Source organism: Dromiciops gliroides, chromosome 2 (assembly GCF_019393635.1).
Source record: "Dromiciops gliroides isolate mDroGli1 chromosome 2, mDroGli1.pri, whole genome shotgun sequence".
Taxonomy (NCBI): domain Eukaryota; kingdom Metazoa; phylum Chordata; class Mammalia; order Microbiotheria; family Microbiotheriidae; genus Dromiciops; species Dromiciops gliroides.
In genome coordinates this window covers 194,893,151-194,917,724 of record NC_057862.1, presented here as the reverse complement: position 1 = coordinate 194,917,724, position 24,574 = coordinate 194,893,151, and the positions used below count along the sequence as shown (strand labels likewise).

The 24,574-nt window shown below is 40.5% G+C and overlaps 1 protein-coding gene across 1 annotated transcript; it reads left to right on the top strand.

The window, feature by feature from the left end:
- Positions 1 to 195: 195 nt before the first annotated feature.
- Positions 196 to 17,780, top strand: CATSPER2 (cation channel sperm associated 2). Its single transcript, XM_043980569.1, has 12 exons — positions 196 to 313; positions 835 to 1,005; positions 1,247 to 1,315; positions 11,141 to 11,313; positions 11,644 to 11,799; positions 12,043 to 12,167; positions 14,621 to 14,799; positions 15,053 to 15,152; positions 15,552 to 15,599; positions 16,093 to 16,220; positions 16,428 to 16,619; positions 17,749 to 17,780. The coding sequence occupies exons 1-12, from the start codon at positions 196 to 198 to the stop codon at positions 17,778 to 17,780; spliced, it is 1,491 nt and encodes a 496-aa protein (XP_043836504.1).
- Positions 17,781 to 24,574: the final 6,794 nt, after the last annotated feature.

Genomic DNA, 24,574 nt, shown 5'->3' with positions numbered 1-24,574 from the left:
AAAGATGATGGTGATTGGGAGTGAGAGTAAAAATTTTCCCATCTTCCCTCTATTCATCACGGTTCAGTGCATTCTTTTCCCCAATTCCTCTGGGTTGTGTCTTTTTAATTTTTTTTTCTTAAATAGGGCCATTGCCCTTGCCTAATGTCTCTTTTTTTCTCACAGTCATCTCCATTGAGAGAGGCCCCTCAGCCAATGGTGGTGTCCAGAGCTGATGCTGTTCGTTCCAGACTCATTGACACCTTTTCTCTTATTGAACATTTGAGGGGCTTGAGCCAAAATGTGCCTCGGCATAACCTTCGAGAATTCCTGGGTCAGCAGCCTTTATCCCCACTGGGCGCCTGACCACAGCCTATCAAAACAGCATCTAACTTAGAATGGGACAGGAAGGGAGTCTAAGAGTGGGGGAACCTTGGAAATCAAGTGGGGTGTGTTGGGGAGCCCTAATTTTGGTAGAGTCAGCTTGGTAAAGCAACTGGATTAATAAAATCTCTTGGCCAGACTTCGTGGGCATGAAGCCTCCTTAGGGCAGAAATGAATTCCATGATACCTAAGTATAGGTACTAACACTAAAGGGACTAAAGGTTTTGTAAACCTGAATCTGCTGTACATGTATTTTAGAGAATGAGCACTGTCACTCATAAACAGTCTAGTAAGAAAAACTAAGTACCAATATTCTTACTCCAAGTAAGTTGATGGTTCTCTATTTCCATAAAGAGTAACACGATAGCTGCTTTAACTTAAGGACCTAGACCTACCTAAAAATTGATTTGTCTCTCAATCATGAGTGAAATCCTGCGTAGTCTTTATTCATCCCGAATATGCTCACAACAGATCCTGCCCGCCAAAGAAAACTGATGCAAGGAGATCATCATCAACTGGTCCGCTTTAGTATCAGGCCTGGTCGTGACCGAATCCATTTTACTCAGAGGCAGCAGTGTCGACTTAGGGTGCGTTGTAATCCATGGGCCCCCATTTCTCTTTGGGCTGGCTGGGTCCTTGAAAGTATCCTTTTCACTACTATAAGGTATCTTTGATTCCCATTCCTTGGCTATGGTCCCCAACTTCCTTCCTTGGCCCAGCTTCTACTCTTATATACTCCTTAAACCCCATCCATCATACACTTATGATGGACTTGACTACCTCACCCTCCAAACTAACCTGATTCCAATTGTCCTTATTCCTACCCTGAACCTCAACATCCCAACTCTACTTTGGATGGTTTTTTTTCCTTAATGGTAAACAGGACGTATCTTCATAAACTTTATCATCTTCCTCATCTTTTTGAATACCATTTTGCTCATGGTTGAAATAGGTGAGACTCTGGAGTGGTTGGAGGAGAGAAGGGCTTAGAAGACAATTCCCCCTGAATTTGTATAGGATTTCCTGAATCAAGTGGGACAGATAAACTAATCTCTTGGAATGGCAAACACAAAAAGAATAGTAGAAGGGACAGCTAGGTGGCACAGTGGATAAAGCACCAGCCCTGGATTCAGGAGGACCTGAGTTCAAATTCGGCCTCAGACGCTTGACACTTACTAGCTGTGTGACCCTGGGCAAGTCACTTAACCCTCATTGCCCCACCAAAAAAAAAAAAGAATAGTAGAAACATGAAGACCTTGAGAGTGGGGAAGGGAAACTTAGAAAAGTAAAATGTACAGTGTTATGGAAGCATAGGTAGCCTGTTAGGAACTGAAGAAAGGAAAACCAATTGAGCAAATTCATGGGTATGCTGCTGCTACCAATATAATCATTTGATTTGCTGGAACTAGCCTTTTCACATTTTTGTAAGCTATGAGTCCCTGTCAGTGAATGATGTAGTACATTTAAATTTTAACAAATATATTTGGAATGGGTTACCCAAATGAAGAAGCCAGGGTAATTTAGATAGATAGAATTAATAAATTGGAAGGAAGAAAATGGCAAACCACTCCTGTATCTTTTTCCAGAAAACCCCAAATGAGGTCACAAAGAATCCGACATGCCTGAACAATGTCAACAAAAGAATAAAAAATAATTCTAAGATCAAGGAACATCAAAACCAATAGATCTCTCAAGACACCCCATTCTATTTTGAGACAACTCTAATAGGAAGTTCTATCTTGCATTGAGTCAAAATCTACCTTTCCTTTTTTTTTTTTTGTTTGGTGAGACAATTGGGGTTAAGTGACTTGCCCAGGGTCACACAGCTAGTAAGTATCAAGTGTCTGAGGTCAGATTTGAACTCAGGTCCTCCTGAATCCAGGGCCAGTGCTCTATCCACTGTGTCATCTAGCTGCCCCTAAAGTCTGCCTTTCCAAATGTTTACCTGTTGCTCCTACTTCTGCTCTCTGGGAACACAAATCTAATGTTATCCCACTTGACAGCTCTCCAGATATGTGGAGTCAGGTGTCACGTCCCTGCTAAGTTTTCTCCAAGATAAACATCTTTGGAACCTTCAGCCATTTCTTCATGGTCACAACATGCTACAGTGGAAAGAATGCTGCTTCTGGAGCCAAAGAATTTAAGTTTAAATTTCTTGAGTTTTAACTTCTGTGTGACCTTGCAAAAGTCACTTAGCTTTCTTAGACCTAATTTTTCTTATTCTGAGAATGGGAGGGTTCAATTAGATGGCTTCTGATCATCCAGCTTTAGATCAGAGGTAATCCATTCAGGTTGCCCCACTCTGGATGTGATTCATTTTGTCAATTTCACTAATATCCCACTCTTTGTGACCACATTTGGGGTTTCCTTGGCAAAGATACTAAGGTGGTTTCCCCTTTCCTTCCCCAGTCATTTGACAGATGCAGAAACGGAGGCAAATGGAGTTATGACTTGCCCAGGATCACACAGCTAATAAGTGTCTGAAGCCAGATTTGAACTCAGGAAGATAAGTCTTCTGACTTCAGGCCTAGCACTCTATCTGCTGCACCATAGCTGCCCCCAACTTTATCAATACTATGGCTGAAATATGGTACCTGCAATTTAATATGCTAGATGTGATCCGATCAGAGATGAATACAGTGGGAATATCATCTCCTTTGTCCTGGATACTCTCTCTCCATCATTTTTTTTTTTGGCTGCCTTGTCAAATTGTTGACTCATAATAAGTTTGTAATTTTCTTAGTTCTAGATCTTTGTCAGATGATAAAGCCACATACATATGCCTATCCTGTACTTGTATAGTTCATTATTTTAACCCAAGTGTGAGTTTACATTGATCCTTGTTGAATTTCATCCTATTAGATTCAGTCTTTTGAATGTGATCCTGAGTCTTGTCATGCAGCATATTAGTTATCCTCTTCAGCTTCATGCCATCTGCATATCTGATAAATATGCCAACTATTCCTTCATCATAGGAGCTGAAAAAAAACTCTTCTGTTCCAAGGACCAAAGATAAATCACTCTATATTAAGTAAATGCTGATTCCACTTAACTACTTTTTTCTAATCCAGAATTCTCCATCTAGTCCAAAAAATGATGAGTTGCTGATATCCAGCTATGTTATATCTACTAAATTTGCTTGATCTCTCAGTCCATTATCCCTCCCAGTTAAAATACAAAATGGGACTAGTTTGGCATGAGCTCTTCTTGATAAAACAAGATGTTATTTTCCTTCTAATTGCTCACAAACTAACTCTTTAATAGTCCTAGAATTTTGCTAGGAATAAAACTCAAGCTAATTAATCTGAAGCTTACAGACTACCCACTTTAGTTACTTGAAAGTGAGGACAACATTTGCTTGGTTTTTTTTGTTGTTTGGTTTATTGTTGTTGTTGTTTTGGATCACTGCCTGGTGGTTGTCCTTCATTCTTTTTTTATTTGTTTTTTGTTTTGTTTTTTTGCTGGGCAATTGGGGTTAAGTGACTTGCCCAGGGCCACACAGCCAGCAAGTGTCAAGTGTCTGAGGTCAGATCCGAACCCAGGTCCTCCCAAATCCAGGGCCGGTGCTCTATCCACTGCACCACCTAGCTGCCCCGTCCTTCATTCTTGAAGGACCAAAATGACATCACTTTGTTAGAGTCAAGTTACAATGTGTCCAACTATGGCTGATCAGATCAATATTATCTCAAAGGACTCTACCACAAGTCAGGCACAAATAATCCATGTGAACATTTGGGGTGGATTTTCTAAATTTTCAAATCTCATGTTTCTTTTGAGCCACTTCAATTCTGCTTTGGTTATAGAGCACAGCACCTTCTCTGATGAGGTCATGCCATGCTTGGCAGTCCTGTGCCAGTGTCCCCCATGTCATGAAACCAATTCCAGAGTTCTTAAGAGAGACCTTGAAAGTGTCTTTATATTGCTTTTTCTGACCACCATGTGAGCACTGTGTGAGTTCTCCATAAAATAGACTTTTGGCATTCAAACAATGTGGCCAGCCCATCGAAGTTGTGCTCTCTGCAGTAGAGTTTGAATGCTTGGCAGGTTAGTTCACTCCATACATAATCAAAAGATCACTTATTAGCACATCAGTAATCACATCTGCCAGTTATTTGAGTACTCTAGAATGTAATTTATCCTGATGGCTTGACCTGATGACTTGATTCCACTCAGGGTAGCTTAGATAGTCTCACCATCACCATACTTCACTTTCACACACACTTATTAAACACTGTGTGTAGGACTTTGTACAAAGTACAGAAAAGACAAAGGCAAAATTGAATAAGTTCCTGTTAAGGAGCTAACATTTTCCTGATAGGCTAATATAAACAGATAAATTCCATATAATTTGAAGACAAAGAAAGCACTAACAGAGGGGGAGGAAAAAGTAAGAGGCACATCAGAGTTCCTGAAAAACTTCTGCTGGAGATTACTTGAGCTGACCCTAGAAAAAAACTAGAGATAATAAGAGGCAGAGGTGAGAAGGACATGCATTTCAGGCATAGGAGAAAGCTAAGATGCCAATTTGGACCATAGAGTATGTAAAAGGGGAAGTAACATAAAACAAGCCTAAGAAAGGAGCCAGATTAGGACTGGGAAGTTTAAATGCCATACTGAGTGAGGAGTTTATAATTTATTCTAGAAGCAATAGGAAGTCACTGAAGACTTTTGACTAGGGAGTCATGATGTGGTTAGACCTAGGCAGTTGTACATAGTTTGGTTTGGAGAGAGGAGAACCTTGAGGCAAGGAGACTAATTAAGAGGTGATGGCCATGAAAGGAGAAAAAGGAGCAAAATATAAGAGATGTAGATGTAGAATCAGTAAGACCAGGTAACTGATTGGTTTTGAAGATTAATGGGCAAGGGAAGAGTAAAGGACAACAAGTTGTGATCACTAGTGACTAGAAAGACTACATTGCCTTCAACAGAAACAGGGAAGTTTACAGGAGGAGTGAGTTTATTGGGGGAAACTGTTTTGGACATATAAAATTTGAGACTGAGTGATGAATCATCTAGGATGTAGGACTGTGGCTCAGGAGAGAGATTAGGGCTAGATATATAGATATATTTTTTTTTGGCAGGGCAATGGGGGTTAAGTGACTTGCCCAGGGTCACACAGCTAGTAAGTGTCAAGTGTCTGAGGCCGGATTTGAACTCAGGTACTCCTGAATCCACGGCTGGTGCTTTATCCACTGCGCCACCTAGCCACCCCCTAGATATATAGATTTGACAGTTATCTCAAGTAGCTGATGAAAAACAGAAGAAAGGGGAAAAAAGGTCTTGGAGGACACATTCGTACCGATTGAGAGATGAATATAATCCAGAAAAGAAAGACTCAGAAGGTCAGGCAGGTAAGAGGAGAACCAGAGGAGAGTATTTCATTGAAGACAAGGGAGGAGAAAAGTATCCCAGGTTGATAGTGTCAGAAACTAAAAAGAAGTCAAGTAAAAATAAGGACTAAAAAAAAAGTCTTTCGGATTTAGCAGTTAGGTCACTGAGGAGAGTGGAGAGAATACTTCGCTGAGTAGTATTGCCTCCACCTATTCTCATCTTTGTTTCCTCTAGTGCCATTTCTACTTCCTTATTCAGTACATTTGGGATTGTTACTGTTAGTCTAAAAATGGTGGCTCTACTGTCTTTCATAGTGAAAAGAGTTTGTGATATTGGTAAATGTTTAACTGGCTTTCTGGGAAAGAATGTATGCATAAGTTCAAGATTAATCTTCATTATTTATATTTTCTCCACTTGTCAAGACAATCATAAAACAAGAAATTAAGTTCTGATTTGTAGCTTTCATTGATTTTTGAGGTATAAATACTCACACTGAACATTTAACAATCAACTCTGAAGGACCAATAAAAGCTGGCTCTAGCACACCCTTGCTTATGAATCTTCTTCAATTTTTGTTTGTTTTCCTTCTTACAGTTTCTTCATTAAATACCCTCAGGATAATTTTAATTAGTTGGATCTCTCACCAAACTTTCTGCAAACTTCTGACAAGACATTGTTTTTTCTTGCTTCATGGGGCAATATAGCTTATAATCTTCCTCTATCCTCATCTGTAAGATTTTGTAAACAGATTTGTATTCTAAATTGGCATTTCTCATGGCCAACAAATCTCTGTTTGGGAAGGAGTCCAAGTGTTTGCAGCTAACATGCTTTCTAAGTTCTTTTGGCCTTATTATGGTTAAACTTCTTTAGTCACTGATAGTAGTCTGTGTCTGTTTCTGTTTTTTTAACCATTCCCTGTTTTTCAGTATCAACAGTTTGCTTAAATAGGTCAGGTTACAATTGACTCAATCAAAGGTCATGTTGTCTTCTAATTTTTATTCCTCATTTGATATTGATTTTGATCTTTGCTATAACACATCATTGGTCTCACTACATAGACCGGTAATTCAGAAATAATTCCCACAGCAATAACTGGTTTTTTAACTTTCAGTTCATATTCACTTTCATTTTTTGTGATGTTATTTGGTACTTACCATGTCCAGCACGTCCTGGTTCTCTTTTCAAATAAAGTTGTGGTGTTGTTTTTTTAAACAATATGTAGATAGATAAGAGACTTCTATGGGATACAAAGCCTTTGGCTTCTCTTCTATCTTACTCCTGAACCACATTTTCCAATATATTTTTCACTATCCTCTTGTGCTTATTTTGAATAGAAATTAATAAGAATTAAAGTATGTGTTGATTTAAAAGTCTTATCAAGTTCTTTGTCAAATTTCTCTCTCTAAAAGAAACTGACACATAAATTATAGTTATTTTTATGTCAGTCTTTTTGCAAATGCTCATCATCTATACTGCAATATAAGGTGATCAAATGTCCCATGAAATGTTTCTTTTTGTCTTTGTATGTACAATAAAATCAACTCATCCACTTCCTTTATTTGACTTTCTAGACAGGATGTATGAGCAAAATTTCCATTTAACTTCAACTTCCTTTCATCTTTTGTTTTCATTTTTAATAAGAATGCCAGTAATATAGGTCCACTTCAGTAAAATAAGTCCACTCATACATTGATCACTGGACAAGAATCTCACATCTAAATTACCAACAGTTACATTGATGTTTATAGACAGTCTAAAAAACAGTGTGATTTTTAGCACTCTCTTCTATTTCCTCTTCTCTGCCACTGTGACTGCAGAAGCAAAAGTGGACCATATAAGACTGAAGGACATTTTATATCTTCCTTTGTTTCATGTGATGCCATTTGATTGTGGGTTCCTTGAGGTCTGGGACTGTCTTTTGCCTCTTATTTGAGTACCCAGCATTTAGTACAGTGCCTAGGACATAGTAGGTTCTTAATAAATGTTTATTTACTGACTAGCAAAATAATTCATTAGCAGGTGCCAAATGTATTTGTACTTACCTTGACTAGTACTTTTAAGGCAGATATAGTTGGTTGCCTAAACTGTATTTACCTTTTCAGCATTCAACTATTCAGCAAGCATTAAGTGCCTACTATTAAATGGCAAGCCCTGAGACTAGAAAAACAAAAAGAAAACAGTCCTTACCTTAAAGGGCTGACTAGTATGGGGAAACAATATGTACATGATAGAACCCGTAACCTCCTGGCATAGCCTTTGCGAACGGAAGATCTCTTCCTTGCCACAACAAGGCTTTAGAATAGGGCTTTAAAATCATAAAGGCTATAAATAGGGTAAACATAGATATGGTCACTAAATCCAGAAAGAGGGAACACCTGTTAAAAAGGAAACAACTTTACAAAGACATAATAAATGTAAGTAACTCTTCTAATAAGATGTGATGCAGGCTAAACCTGGCTTCAGGATGAGTTTAGGTAAATCAATGTATTATGGATGCATAATGATTATAAAAGGAAACTAAAGGGGCAGCTAGGTGGCGCAATGGATAAAGTACCAGCCCTGTATTCAGGAGGACCTGAGTTCAAAATCAGCCTCAGACACTTGACATTTACTAGCTGTGTGACCATAGGCAAGTCACTTAACCCTCATTGCCCTGGGGGGGAAAAAGGGAAGCTAAAGGTGTTTGGTATTGTCAAGATAATGGAATGTGATAGCTGAGATTTGGCAGATACTCAGGAGCCCACCTGAGTGGATTACTGGTTGATTTGACTGGATTAGTAGTTGACTAGATTCTAAACACATCTGGCTGGTACTTGAGAGTACTTAAGAAAGCTTGGTTCTCAGAATCTAAAAAAACTTTGAACTTCTGGCCCAATCAACCAACCAGCTTGAAGAACCTCCCCATTCTGGGAGGGGACAGGAAGGAGGAAAGGGGAGCCTGCGTGAAGAGCGCTGTCTTTTTGGTTCCTAACTTGGTGGTGATGGCAGGGAACGACAGAGAGGAGCTGAGGAAAGATAGGATTGCAAGGTTGTAGGAATTCTGTTCTCAATCTTTCTCTTTCTATATTTCAGTAAACCCTTAAAAATCTAAACTCGTTTTATCAGTGATTTTAGTCAGTTTCCCCCAAAACTGGGGGAACAGATTAGAACCCACATTTAGAATTTTAAATTACACAGTATACATCCCCAACCTTTCAAGGTGATATCATAAAGAATACCCTCCACAAGAAATTTCTCTTGGTGTCACCATCAGAAACAAAATTCTGAGTGGGTTATACTGTTGATCTGATCAATAATGGAATTCCTTATGTTCTTAAGAATTTCACTAGTTGGTGGGAAGCTTTGCAAAATCAGTATTTTCACACTTATAGAGTCTTATTTAAGCTAATAACCAGCTATCAAAAGGCAAAGTATAGGAAGGATTTTAATAAGTGAATTTGCAAATTGTACTTTATGGCATAGGAGAAAGAAGACTGATTGTTAGAGTTCAAATACCTGAGTTTAAATGTCATCTCCAAAACTATATAACCTAGGACAAGTCATTAAGCCTCTCTGAGCTTCAATTTCCTTATCTGTAAAATGCTAGTAATATTTCCCTCCCAAGGCTGTTGTGATCAAACAAACAAATCCTCCAACAAATTTCCAAACCTTAAAACATTACATAAATGCAAAGAATATTACTATGAGTTATTTTTAGAATATATCTATAAACAATCATGTGCTATGATCTGTCCACATCACAGTTGTTTGCATGTCATCTCCATTAGATTGTGAGCTCCTTGAGGACAGGGACTGTCTTTTGCCTTTATTTGTATCCCTAGAGCTTAGCGCAGTACCTGGCACATAGTAACTGGTGCTTCATAAATGCTTATCGACTGACTAGCTGATAGATTCAGAAGCCAATCTGTTATTTGTCTAGTGTTCTGTGAGATACTCTGAATTCTTTATACTTTCTAGGATTGAGAGGGATCTTCTATCTCTGGACACTCAAATGGTCTGGCAGCAAATGAACTGCCTGGCCTGTTTAGTAGGAGGAAGTAGACTAACTAGCACCCATTCCTCAAGATAACTACCCCTAAATAAAATCCAACTTTCAAACACAAACTTTCAAACTTGACTGATTACTCAGTTGTTATATTCTATGGTCTAGTGTGGATTTTTCTAGAACTCTTAGTTCTATTCCTCTTAGGGTCTTTATGACTTGTTAAATTAAGATGAAGAATTCCCAAGATTTTGGATAAAGATTTGATGTTTCAATATCTGAATGATATTTTACATTTTTTGGGGGGGCGGGGCAGTGAGGGTTAAGTGACTTGCCCTGGATTACACAGCTAGTGTCAAGTGTCTGAGGTCAGATTTGAACTCAGGTCCTCCTGAATCCAGGGCCAGTACTTTATCCACTGCATCATCTGGCTGCCCCTGATGTTTTACATTTTGATAATACTTTAAATTAGTTTTCAAAGCATTTTCCTCATTACTAGCCCATTATTATCATTTTGCAGGTAAAAAGAATGAGGTTACGGGATTTTCTAAGTCTAAATATTCTTATCATGATGGGGTTGAACTGGAACATATCTAAGATTCCAAGCCCCTCAGTTTACAGATTAGGAAACTGAGGCTCAGAAATACAAACTGACTTATCTAATGTCACACAGTAAAGAACAGAGAAACTTGAACCCAAATCTTCTGACTCCAAATCTGGTGTTTTGTTTTTTCTGCACCACACTACCTCCCCTAGGTGATCTTACGCAAATTAATCAATTTCTCCAGGCTTCAATTTTCTATAAACTAGATGGCTTCAATTCCCCTTTTATCATTTAAAACTATCAATCAGTAGCTAATGGCAGTGATTTATGCCTTCCCCTCTTAATGTGTCAATAGCAGTATATTGCAAATTGTGGGAGCACTTGTGATGTTTCAGATACTATACTAAGTGCTTTACAATGATCTCATTTGATCCTCATAACAACCCTGTGAGGTAGATACTATTATTATTCCCATTTTGTGGATGAGGAACCTGAAGCTGAGAGAGATTAAGTGACTTCCCAATATCATAGCTAGTGTCTGAGCTGGTTAGAGCAACAAGCTCTACTATATACTATACTGTATTCTATATTCTAAAAACACCAGGCTCTATATTCACAGTGCCACCTAGCTGCCTAAGCAAAGTGGGACAACACTGACAAGAAGTTTGGTTCATATGACATGTATACATTCTTTTTTTTTTTTTTTTAGTGAGGCAGTTGGGGTCAAGTGACTTGCCCAGGGTCACACAGCTAGTAAGTGCCAGGTGTCTAAGGCCGGATTTGAACTCAGGTACTCCTGAGTCCAGGGCCGGTGCTCTATCCACTGCGCCATCTAGCTGCCCCTATACATTCTTTAAGTCATTTTGCAAACCCTTTTTGCATCCTTTTTTTTGCCCCTACTTCTTACCTCCTTCATATAGAGTTAGTGACTACTACAGATCCCAAAATGTTGCCGGTAATGCTGGTTCTAGAGGTGGGATCTTGGTTCATCCTATTTGTCTTCATCCTGGAGATTGTCCTCATGTGGTTGTACAATTTCTTCCTTTTCTGGAAAAGTGCCTGGAATATCTTCGACTTTGCTGTCACCCTAATGGTAAGAGTAAAAGGGGTTACTCAAAGGTGAGCCTAAGAATGTAAGAAGCAGCCTACAAAAATCTAGAGTGGGAGATAGATTTGGGCAGAATTATATGATATTATATTTAAGTCATATAAAAAAAGAAACTTGGAAGCTTTGATGCTCTCCTCGACTTTCCAACTTCTCTGAAAACTCAGAGCTGGGCAAGCCATTCCCTCGAAATGGTGCTCAATGGTTGGGGGTGGGAAGTTCATAGGATGAGGATAAGGGAACAGAGTCTAAAAGGTAATATTTGGAGAAGAGTATCTAACATCAATACTTTGCTCAAAATTTGTGTGGTTTCCACAGTCTTTGTTTCCTGAGATGGTGGTGATGACAGGGGTCTCGGGTGAATCAATGTGGCTGCAGTTGTTACGTATCTGCCGGGTCTTGAGGTCACTCAAACTCTTTACACGGTTCCGCCAAATTCGAGTCATCATTTTGGCCCTCGTCAGGGCTCTTAAGGTGACTGCACAAACCCAGGAAGGATAAAGTGGGAAACTGAAGCCAAATACAAAGCAGAGGAAAGTATAGGAGATGAATGGGACAGATGTCTATGGATGGAAGTGGATTGGTGATTGGTGGGGATGAATAGGTCCATGATTGGGAGTAAGGGTTAAAGTGTCAAATTCCTGGGCTGTACTGGGTTGGGTTGTTGGGAGAAAGCAGTCTGGCCTAATTCAATTATCCTTTGATTGTGACCTCCAGACAATGACCTTCCTCCTGGTGCTGTTGCTTATTTTCTTCTACATTTTCGCTCTGACTGGTATCTACTTCTTTGACAGTTATAGCCGTTCAAACATCCAGGACTTGAATTACCAAGTGTACTTCACGTATGCAGGACCAGGGGCAAACCTGGGGGAGGTAAAGGGAATTTGGGGTGGGACTAGGGAGCAGAACTAAAATTTAAAAATGAGGTAAAGTCTGGGATCACAGTCATAAGAAAGTGGAGAACATAATAAGGTGGGTGGGGGAGGTTGGAGAAAATATAATATGTGACTATGATCTTGAGAACAGAAAGACCTATCCACAGGATTAGGGAACAGTATTCACTCCAGGTGTAGTTGTGGATGCTAAGTTGCATACATACATATATACATTCTCTAGACATCCATAGCAATCAAATATTGTCACAAGGTCCACTTCTAGGCTTCTGGAGAAAAACAATTCTAATTATTACTGTCACTCTATAGGCACAGGGATTACATATCACATAGAACATACAAGCAAACTTCTTGACATCTTCAGTTATATTCAGTTATCCCCATGAAGATGTTCTCTGTCAATAAAATGTTCATTTACATATGGAGAAAATTATCTTGACTTTAATTATTTACAACATATACATAAAGTATTAGGCTTACCAGAAAGTAGTCATAGTTGGGCCAAGAGGCTCATAATAGGCTTCTTAGTGTCCCTAGTGATTACTTCTTCTTCTTCTTCTTCTTTTTTTGCTGAGGCAATTGGGGTTAAGTGACTTGCCCAGGGTCACACAGCTGGTAGGTGTCAAGTGTCTGAGGCTGGATTTGAACTCAGGTCCTCCTGATGGCAGGGCCGGTGCTCTATCCACTGTGCCACCTAGCTTCCCTGATTACTTCTAAGTTGTTGTTCATTCATTTCCAGTCATGTCTGACTCTTCATGACTCCTTTTGGGGTTTCTTGGCAAAGATACTGGAGTGGTTTGCCATTTCCTTCTCCAACTCATTTTGCAGATGAGGGAACTGAGGCAAACGAGTGTAAGTGATTTGCCCAGGATCATGCAACTAATAAGTATCTGAGACCAGATTTGAATTTAGGAAGATGAGTCTTCCTGACTCCAGATATAGCACTGTATCTACTGGTTTCCCACTTCTAAGTATTAAGTAATAACTTTAAATATACTTAATAAATTAATAATATTCAATAAATATTTAGATGAAATAGTACATGTAAAGCAAAATGCAACTTTCAAAAGCATTACATGGGTCTCAGTTACTGTTATCATTAGGTTTCAAAGTCTCATTTTATTTAGCATTAGTATTTTCAGAAAGTAGAAAGGAGCCAAAAGGGAAATGAGGTGGGGAAGAGTCATCTTTGTGAGACCTTTTGCCACTTCTTAGTGATGGGGTTATTTGCAAACATGATATATATATTACTCATTGTATATATCAAGCTCATGTCTACTTACACACTGAGAAGATGAAGAGAGCAGGTTTTTTTGTTTGTTTTTTTAGTGAGGCAATTGGGGTTAAGTGACTTGCCCAGGGTCACACAGCTAGTAAGTGTTAAGTGTCTGAGGCCGGATTTGAACTCAGGTACTCCTGACTCCAGGGCTGGTGCTCTATCCACTGCACCACCTAGCTGCCCCAAGGGCAGGTTTTTAAAATTTGTAGGTGATATATTAGATGCTGTCCTGAGTGGAGAATAGTCAGCTAGGTGGCACAGTAGATAAAACACTGTGCTTGGATCAGGAAGACTTGTCTTCTGAGTTCAAATCTGGCCTTAAGATACTAGCTGTGTGGCCCTGGGTAAGTCACTTAACCTCAGTTTCTCATTTGTCAAATGAGAAGAAAATGGCAACCACTCTAGTATCTTTGCCAAGAAATTCCCCAAATGGGGTCACAGAGTCAGACACAACTGAAACAACCAAAAAACATCAACCACCATCAGTGGAGAATAAGACTACAATAAAAAAAAAAACATTTTGGCAAGTGAGAGGATTAAGATGAAGTTCAGTAGGATGAGAGCTGGATTATTCACTTAGAGAAGAGAGTGTAACTGTATAAATACAAAGTGAAGAATGATTAGATAAGTAAATTAAAATATGGCATAAAAGGAGGTGAAGATCATAGTGGATTGCCAACTAAGAATCAGAAATGTTTTTTTCAAAAGTAAGTATGGGGGCAGCTAGGTGGTGCAGTGGATAGAGCACCAGTCCTGGATTCAGGAGTACCTGAGTTCAAATCCGGCCTCAGACACTTAACACTTACTAGCTGTGTGACCCTGGGCAAGTCACTTAACCCCAATTGCCTCACTAAAAACAAACAAACAAACAAACCCAGAAAAAGTAAGTATGGGATAAAGCACCAGCCCTGGATTCAGAAGGACCTGAGTTCAAATCCAGCCTCAGACACTTGACACTTACTAACAGTGTGACCCTGGGCAAGTCACTTAACCCTCATTGCCCTGCCAAAAAAAAAGAAAAGTAAGCATGACTCTGGGGACCTGGCTTGTTTTCTTGTGAAATTTAGTTTTCTTGTCTCTATTCCCCATTCTATTCCATTTCCCATTCCTTTCTTTTCTATAGGGATATGCCCAACTCCCTCGTGACAGTGTTCATCCTTTTCACCCTGGATCACTGGTATGCACTGCTTCAGGATGCCTGGAGAGTTCCTGGCCTGAGTAAAGCATTCAGTAGTCTATATGTTATCCTCTGGCTGTTGCTTGGCTCCATCATCTTCCGCAACATCATAGTAGCTATGATGGGTGAGCAAGGGCTAGGGTTGGGGTGACCTATGAAGTCAGAAAAACTTGGATAAAGGAGTAACTTTGGAAGAGAGGGAGGGAGGGAAGAGGGAAGAGACAGGATTAGTGTTGTGTGATTGAGGATAGAAGTGAACCAGATGTGGAAGGAGCTAGGCCTGGAACATATGTTTCCTCTGGTCCTCCAGCCTCCTCTAGCTTTTCTTAGTCTGTTTCAGCATTCACCCAACCCAGTTCCTTCTTGTCTTTGTGGCAGTTACTAATTTCCAGGCAATCAGGAATGAGCTCAGTGAGGAAGCAACACATTTGGAGGTGCAGCACAAAGCTGACATATTCAAGCGCCAAATCATCAAAAGGTCCACCACTCTCCCTTCCCATTCTCAAAGCTAACTTTGGCCTCTCAAGAATCCCTTGACCTACCTTCTCCCAGCTTCAAATGAAGCCACCTTTTCTCCTCCTGATCCCCTCTCTCCTGCCCAGCCCTCAATCCCCAGATTTTCCAGTAAGAAGTACCTAGGCACAGAATCCTTCCCTGCTCTTCACCTAAGCTTATTCTGTTCTTTCCTACCATCTTTACCCAATATCTTCCCCCTTGCCCACTTTCTGACCTTAATTCCATCTTCTATTCCTCTCCTTTTCCTTTCTGCCCTCTTGGTTTTCTTTTTTTTTTTTTTTGTAAAGCAATTGGGCCTCTTGGTTTTCTAATAGATAGACTCAAGTGCAATTCCCTTCACTCTACCTTCTTTGATCAACAGGAGACATCACGAGAGAGAAGGAGGAAAAGCAAAGTCCAGAGTTTCCAGGTAAGGAGCTTCATTAATGAGTAGGGCTGAGATAAAGGGACTGGTAAAGAATGGGGAAGTAGACAGCCAAAGCCAAGTGTGGGGGCAAAAGGAACAAGATTGGGGAATGCAGAGTAGAAATGGAGCTTAGAGGAGAAAGTATGTTTGTGGGAATAGTGGGGAATGGCAGGGTTGTGGAAATGGGAGAGCAGGAGTTGGGGACATGGATGGAGATGGTAGATGTGAGGATGATATGGGTTTGGAAGGCAGACACTGTGTGAGGGTCAAGGATATGACAATGAAGTTGAAGTGTTTGGGCTGATATTGATAGACTAAATTTCTAAGTGCTCAGGCCTGATTCTGTGAACATTTTGGACACAACCCTCCCTACCCATGGCCTAAAATCTGAGCTACTGGGTCTAAAGCTGGGTTCAAGACAAGAATTAAAAATATACCAGAAGTCATACTCTCTGGTTATAGCTAAAACAATAAATGTCACCTTTCTCTACAGTAGTGTCCATGTCTCACCCAAGACTTCTTATAATTCAGCAACAGCAGCAGTATCAAGTGACATTTCTCCATCTGAAAATTTAAACAAGGTATCTGCCCCTAAAGACTACGCATCTCCGCAAGAATACCCAGGTGAGCTGAACTGTCTTCTATTCAGACCCAAACATTCTAGCACTTTTTTCCTGAGGTTTTCCCATCTGGGATCTGACACTTTAGTGTTAAACCCTTTTGCCTCTCACATTCCCCTATTCTCCCCTCTACACCTGTTGGTCATCTCCCCTTATACTTAACCTATTGCTGACTCCAGAAGTGCTTCTCAAAAACAGCTCTTCCCCACAGTGAGCAGTGATGGCCCAGGCCTAATGGGTGTGGACTGGGAGACCCACGTGCACCAGAATCTCCATGGGCTGATGGAAATGGACCATGACGAGCGGGTGGTTTGGCCCCGAGATTCACTCTTTCGATACTTTGAATTGCTAGAAAAGCTTCAGTATAACATAGAAGAACGCAAACAGCTCCAAGAATTTGCAGGTAGGCAGAATCTGAGGACCACGATCAATGACCTGACCAAGAGATGCTTGTGACACTGGTTCGAGAGACCACTGTTCCATTGAAATTTTTTTTAAGTTCAAAACAGATTACTGCTACACAGAAATCAATACAAAGACCAAGTGGAGAAGTGAACTTAGCTCAGTTGGTGGCTTACAAAATGGCTCCCTTTTGGCAGTTCAGTTTTTCAGATGCCCTCCCAGCAACCAAGAAGCACAATCTCAGGTCAAGGTTGGGACAAGAGCAGGGCTAGGGAAGAGAACGAGAGGATTTGAGACCATGAGATATACTAAGAATACTAAGATAGCCCAGTATAGATGGGAGAACCTTCCAGTGAAAGTGCTGATATTGGGACATAATAGAGAATTGGACCATACCCTTAGCAGGAAAGTCAGGAAGGAGAGCCAGGGTCATTGAGTTTCTATACAACCCAAAGGAGAACAAGGGAACCTGGGGAAGAAGTTGTGGCTTTACAGGAGCAGCCCATATAGCCAGAGGCTGCATAAGGACATTGGACCCACCAGCAGTAAGGGGAAGGAGACACCAACAGTAAGACGCTGCCCAACTTTTAACTTCTGCAAAATTTTGCATATCATTTTGCCTCCATTCTTTAACAACTCTTCCAGCTCCTTTGTCTTGCTCGAAGGAGCTTGGGTAGTTTGGTTGAGAGAAGAGGGTAGTAAAATGGCCTTTGTAGCTCCTGGGTTCTTGTTCTCTACTTCCTACTTGAGGTAGGCTTCAAAAGATGGATCTAGGATTTGCTTCAGTTGTGTTGACAAACATAAAGTCTTCATTGAAAATGTGGGACCAGGGCAGCTAGGTGGCACAGTGGTTGGAGCACCGGCCTTGGATTCAGGAGGACCTGAGTTCAAATCCGGCCTCAGACACTTGACACTTGCTGGCTGTGTGGCCCTGGGCAAGTCACTTGGCCTTCACTGCCCTGCAAAAACAAAAACAAAAACAAACAAAAAAATGTGGGACCACATACGCACACAATTTAAAGGCAACTTTGATATGGGGACCCAAAACCCAACAAATACAATCCTCGCTAAGGGTTTATGCTATTCAAGATGACTCGAGAACTCCATTCTCACAGTCTGTTCTTTTACAGTTAAGGCATTGATAAACCTGAAGGACAACTAAAGGACAACTGCTGATAGCTGCAACAATGTCATAGACCAGGAGAAAGATGGAGAAAGAATTAGTTGGAAGGGGAAGGTGTCAGGCAAAAAATGTTTGAATAAATGTATCTGAAAGTTCTCCTTTTGCCCCTCTGTATCTCAAAGGGCTGCCAAAAGGCACAGACTCATTTGAAGAGTCAATTGCCTTTATATTCTTAATCCTAGCCCCATATTCCCAACTAAATCCTACTTTTCCTTTCTCACTATTCCCTCCCTATCCTGCTGAAGCCCACTTCCCAAATTTCTATCCCTACCAAAATAAAGGAGCCCTTTTCCAAGGCTCTCCCCACTTCCTGAAGGGAACAGATCTTAGCAGGGGAAGGAGTATGAGACATTGCTCCATAACTTTTCTGTAAGCTATCCCTGTTCTAAAACTACATGCAGCTCACAGGCTCTCTAATGTTGACTACTACTGGTTCCATAGTACTATTTCAATCCACAGCTCATAAGCCCTCATTTCTACAGTCACTGTAAGTCATGTGATACCATAGTAAGGCAGAGGGCATTTACTTAAAGTAAGAATGCACAGCAAATAATAAGCAACAACACTCTCACCACTTATTTTCCAGGGCTACTCCTCTCCCCGAGAGTTTCCTGGGGAGAATCATTGGTCTTGGTTTTTGATGAGCCATTCTGGGTTTAATCTGCCACCTCTGCAATACTCCAGTCTCAGCACATATCAATTCATTCATAGCAAGATGTGAATGTAGCATCAGAAACTGCAGTGTTGGTATACTGAATTTCTTTGGAGAATACGGTCGGGGCACTCACAGCAGGACAGAGTACTAGCAAAAGATATGCATTACATTGTATGGAGTGTTATTGCTTCCCTGTACAGCAACCTTGGAACAGGATAACAGGGCCAAGTCTCATCCATTGTCATTTCCTATCTCAACCCCCGGCTCTCTTGTCCCAGTCTCCTAGCTCATTTTTTGTTTCTCTTCAAGATTCTTGTAACCTCCTCAAGGGGGAGCACTGAAAGCTGCTTCTAGATGTGTAATTTTGGAGTAAGGATGGCAGATACCATGTCTGGGCCATCACCTTTATGTGGCCCTAATCTGTATAAGCATCCGTAACTATTACTGACCCATGTGAGAGTAAAATTGGATATTAGATCATAAAAAAAAAACCTGGCGTCTCTCCATTATCTAACCAACTGTTGAAACTTTTTACCACACCCAGAAGAAAAGCATCCCTGTTTTCTGCCTTCTACCCATTTTTTAGGGTAGTGGTCCAAAGCCTATAAAAGGATTCAGTTCAGAAAATTTATTCAACAAATATGTGATAGAATTGAAATGGACCTTTAAACATCATTTACTTTAACTTCCTACCCAATGTGGGAATTCTGACAGATGGTCACACAGCCTCTGCTTGAATACCTCTTGTGAATCAGCTCATGACATCACCCATTCTATTTTTAGGCAGTCCTAGTTGTTAGAAATTTTTGTTTAATTTTTGTTAGATGCTTGGGTAAAAGGGGGGAAGAAGAGAATCTAAGGAAGATACACAAAAGGAGATACCTGCCCTTAAAGGAAGAGTTTAGAGTCTTGTTGAGGAGACAACACACACGCATATGAAAAAGCTAAATAATGAAACATATAATTAGGTATCAAAACACATTGTGGTGGTCAATGCATATCTCATGTTGACTCAGTATATGTATATGTTTGTTTTTGTGGGGCAATGAGGGTTAAGTAACTTTTCCAGGGTCACACAACTAGTAAGTGTCAAGTGTCTGAGGCCGGATTTGAAATCAGGTCCCCCTGAATCCAGAACTAGTACTTTATCCACTGTACCACCTAGCTGCCCTCTCAGTATATGTATATGTCATGGGCAAAAGAAATATTTGGCAGGAAGGAGAAAATTACTAGATATTGCCCAAGCTAAAGTCTAGGGCAATGGTTCCCAAGATGAATATTGATGAGCTCCACATGATAGGAGGTCAGGGGCTTCCAAGGTCAGATACTAGGAAGAGTAGGTTTGATCTTGGAATTTCTGTATAACATCACTACATCTTTAGTAAATTATGCCTGACTCAGAATTTTTAAAAATCTTAACATATATCTAGGTTTCCATAAGGGGCAAAAGAAGTTGCCAGCTTCTGTATAAGCACTCAAGCTAACAAATGTACTTATTGGCTTCAGTATAGTCTTCTTTTTTTTTTTTTTAGTGAGGCAAGTGGGGTTAAGTGACTTGCCCAGGGTCACACAGCTAGTGACTGTTAAGTGTCTGAGGTCAAATTTGAACTCAGGTACTCCTGACTCCAGGGCTGGTGCTCTATCCACTGCGCCACCTAGCTGCCCCTTCAGTATAGTCTTCTGCAGAAAGTGCAGAAGGTAGACTGGTACTCATAATATAAAAATGCCAAAAAGGACGGGTCCCAGTTTTCCACAGAGTTCTGAAATCCTTTAGACTCACTGTCATCCTGTGGTTTGGGCTCCCCTAAAAAGGATGTTGAATGTTGGCTTTGTAGGTAGGGAATGCATTCAGACACACCCAACATTATGGAACCAATCTGAAGGCTTGGACTCTGCAGAAAGAAAACTCACATGCTAGATAGGCAACCTCCCTTCCAGACCCACACTGTCCAACTAACTATAGTAATGGTGAAGTCTAAAATCCAGTTCCTTTCAGCACTGGGGGCCTGTCAGCAATCCTCTCAGAGATAGTACAGGAAGGAAATTCAAAAGAAGGCTGGATCAATTGGGATAACTCAAAAGCCAATCCCTGAGGTTGATGTTGTCTGTGAAACAAGGCTAGATTCTGGAATTAGGCTGCCCAGGAATCCTTCCCACTAGAACTATAATTTTAGGATTCTCTAAACTCTGCCTGCTAGAAAAGAAACACTCAAGAACTCCCAAAGAAAGCTGGTATTTGGGACAAATTACACATTCCCTCCCTACAAGGCCAACATTCAACGTCCTTTTGTTTTTGCAGGACAATGAGGGTTAAGTGACTTGCCCAGGGTCACACAGCTAGTGAGTGTTAAGTGTCTGAGGCCAGATTTGAACTCAGGTCCTCTTGACTCCAGGGCCGGTGCTTTATCCGCTGCGCCACCTAGCTGCCCTCAATATTCTTTTGAGGGGACCTATGCATGGTGGTTAGGACTTATAGTACTATCAATATGTAACCTGAGCTTCAGAACACCTGGGCAATTTGTGTACTGACAGGTAGGTGGCATGAGGGGCAAAGTTGGCACTAGAGCTTTGGAGAAGAAATAGCTTGTTCATTCCTTCTTTGACAGAGACAAATGGGGTTCCAAACTCTCTTTGGGCAAAGCCTTGTTGAAAGAGGGAAAAAGAGACCTTGAAAAAAATCGCAGACAGGTAGAGAAGCCAACCACTCAAAATATCCCTATTTCCAGTTTCCTTGCCTGGAGACTTCAGGGAATTTCCCCTGGGGTGAGATACAGGCCATTCTCTTAGTTCAGCTGAGATATCTTTCTCCCAGTGAGAGTGCTCCTCTGATCTGTTTTTTTTTCTACTATATTCTAATTTGAAGAACTCATCTGTGTGCTATTTGCTTAAATAAATGGGTTTACTCCTTATTGACTGTTTGTGTCTTTTATGTAACTAGCATTTAATGGAAGGAGTCAAATGACTATGTATGTAAACTTGAGGCTATCCTTTTGCCTTTAAATCAGAAAAGCAGCTTGAACCTTAAAAAAAATCATCCCCCTAGACTAGCAATATTTCAGGGGGAGCAGGGACAGATATAGCCTCATGACATCTTATCTTTCTCCCCTACAGTCACGCCTCAGAGTCTCCTTTGGAGAGAGATAGGCAAGAATCTAGAGATATCTATCAATTTCTCCCTGAAACTACTGTTTTACATAATGAACATGGGAAGTACACACTCTACACATACTACGTAAGAGAACACTTAAGCATTTCAGTATGGTAGTAATTAGTAGTAAATGTACACTGGGAAGATCCCTAGATTGCTTGAAAGTATAGCAACACTTGGGTTCAAATCATAGCTTTGGCATTAATGGCTGCACTTAAGTTCTTTGTGCCTCATTTTTCTCTTCTGTAAACCATGATTGTCAACTATTATTATTTTTACTATGCTTCAAGTATATTAGGAATAGTCTATTATGAGATGATCTGGGAATTGAAACACTATAAGTGTTCCTATAGGAAAATGTGCTTTGCTATCCAAATAGCCATCTTATAAACACACTTTTGGAACATAAACCCTTTTTGGGGGGGGGTGAGGCAATTAGGGTTAAGTGACTTGCCCAGGGTCACAGCTAGTAAGTGTCAAGTGTCTGAGGCCGAATTTGAACTCAGGTCCTCCTGAATCCAGGGCTGGTACTCTATCCACTATGCCACCTAGCTGCCCCACACAAACCCTTAAAAAAAAGTAATAGTATTTTCCCCAGTTACATGAAAAGACAATTTTAACATTTATTTTTAAAACAATTTTTTGAGTTCCAAAGACAGTACCAAATGACAAATAGTATCAAATGCTGCAAACATTCACCAGCCTAAACCACTACCTCCTGAGCTGCCAACTCCTAGCACTTAATACTAGGACTCAAGTCCCAGTGAATCTTGGTTTCAGTTGCTGTGCTATAGGCATGGTCAGTCTTTGGGCAGGGGTAATTGTGGTCAGACTTCTCACAGATGACCACTAAAGGAGTACCATCTTGATTCCCAGGCTAACCATTGGATGACAAGTCCTGAAGAATAAGGTCTCAGGTGCTTTGTGACTACATTAGGGCTTTGGGTTTGCATTAGCAAATGTGGAAAAGGTGTCATTGATTGGCCACAGAACAGGCCCATTAAGTCTATCATTGGCAGGAATAGGAGAATGTCAATAATAACAACAACACTCCAACAGGAGAAGATGCAGGTCAAATGACATCTGTTCTGTAATGACATATGACATAGTAGCATCACCATTTCCATCTTCTTTTTCTGGGTTTTTGGTTTTTGGGTTTTTTTGGGGAGGCAATCAGGGTTAAGTGACTTGCCCAGGATCATACATCTTCTAAGTGTCTGAGGTTGGGTTTGAACTCAGGTTTTCCTGACGTCAGGGCTGATAATCTATCCTCTGCACTACCTAGCTGCCCCCCTTCTTTCTTCTTTTTAAAATCTAATCCCTCCCACAATGGCAGCTGCTAGAAAGATCAGTTCAGAGACATACTGTATGTAGTCATTTTAGGGAATTCAATATTCAGTATGTAGTCATTTTAAAGTAATATCCCTTTGATCAATCAACATGAATTATTTTTGGCAGGGAGCCAAGCTTGCTCTTTTTTTTTTATGTAAAACATTACCATATTTGTAATTATTTGTGTGGGGTAATGAGGGTTAAGTGACTTGCCCAGGGTCACACAGCGAGTAAATGTCAAGTGTCTGAGGTCGGATTTGAACTCAGGTCCTCCTGAATCCAGAGCCAGTGTTTTATCCACTGCACTACCTAGCTACCCCTGTATTTGTCATTTTGTACAAGAAAACTTGATTAAAAGAAAAAAATGAAAGAAAGTGAAAAATGGCATGCTTCAGTCTGTTCCATCAATATCAGTTCTTTCTTTGGAGGTGGTTAGTATGTTTTATCAATAGTCCTTTGGGATTGTCTTGCATCATCATATTGTTGAGAATAGTCAAGTCATTCACAGTTCTTCATCAAACAATATTGCTATCTCTGTGCACAATGTTCTCTTGGTTCTGCTCATTTCATTATATATCATTTCATAACATGAATTTTTTAAGGCACCTACCATGTACTAATATACCTCCCTTTTCCAGTCTTCCCCTTACCTTGTTGGACTGTATGTGACTGCCTACCTTTTCTATTTCTAGTCCTGGCTGTGAGTCAGAGGCAAAGAGAAGTGGAAGGGTAGCCTTGCAGATCTCCTTACAATTCCCTGCACATTTTTTGGTCAGTACTGTTTGGGCTTTTGCCATGTTGTTCTCAACTTTCTATTTATCCTGTATATAGATCCCTTTGTATATATTTCTTTGTATATGTTCTCCTCATTAGATCATAAGTTCTTTGAGGGCAGGGACTGTTTTTTGCCTCTTTTTGCACCGCCACCCCCCTCATTTCTTAGCACAATGCAGGCACATAGTAGGCTCTTTTTTAAAAAATTTTTTTTTTTAGTGAGGCAATTGTGGTTAAGTGACTTGCCCAGGGTCGCACAGCTAATAAGTGTTAAGTGTCTGAGGCCGGATTTGAACTCAGGTACTCCTGACTCCAGGGCCGGTGCTGCCCCTACATAGTAGGCTCTTATTAAAAGTTTTTTGATTGATTGATTAGGAGAAAATGGGTAGTTGCCTCTTCTCAATGTGGATACAACAGTTAATCATACCCCTCCTGACCTGCTTGTAGGACAAAGGTCTCAGATCCCTTCCTCCCCCTCAGGCTAACAAAGTCACATGGTTCAAAGAGCCCTGTTCTCAACAAGGTCCACCCAAGTTGTATCCATATAAAGAAAATAAGGTCCATTCCTGAGTCATGCCTATATAAGGAAGAGGGATGGGAATACTGTGTTCCGATTAGCTAGTTTTTGCATGTAGATTGTAATCCTTGAGTAATCGGACCAATGATGAAAAAGGGGAGGGCCCATTTGCGCTAGGGACTAGGGTATAAAACAGGGCCTGTGAGCCCCTTTTCTTGGCACCCATTTAGCTGCACACTAGGGTGCCTCTTCGAGAGAAGGAAATAAAAGAGTTTTTGTCACTTCGCTGCTGAGTTCCCAAGGATTATTTGAGAAGAGGATTGATTTTTCCCTCACACCTGCTAATA

Coding starts and splice junctions, on each gene's coding strand:
- CATSPER2 (XM_043980569.1), top strand. CDS start 196: ATGGTGGTGTCCAGAGCTGATGCTGTTCGTTCCAGACTCATTGACACC. Junction 1,006..1,246: donor GGCTGGCTGGGTCCTTGAAA/GTATCCTTTTCA, acceptor AATGGTAAACAG/GACGTATCTTCATAAACTTT. Junction 1,316..11,140: donor TTTGCTCATGGTTGAAATAG/GTGAGACTCTGG, acceptor TCCTTCATATAG/AGTTAGTGACTACTACAGAT.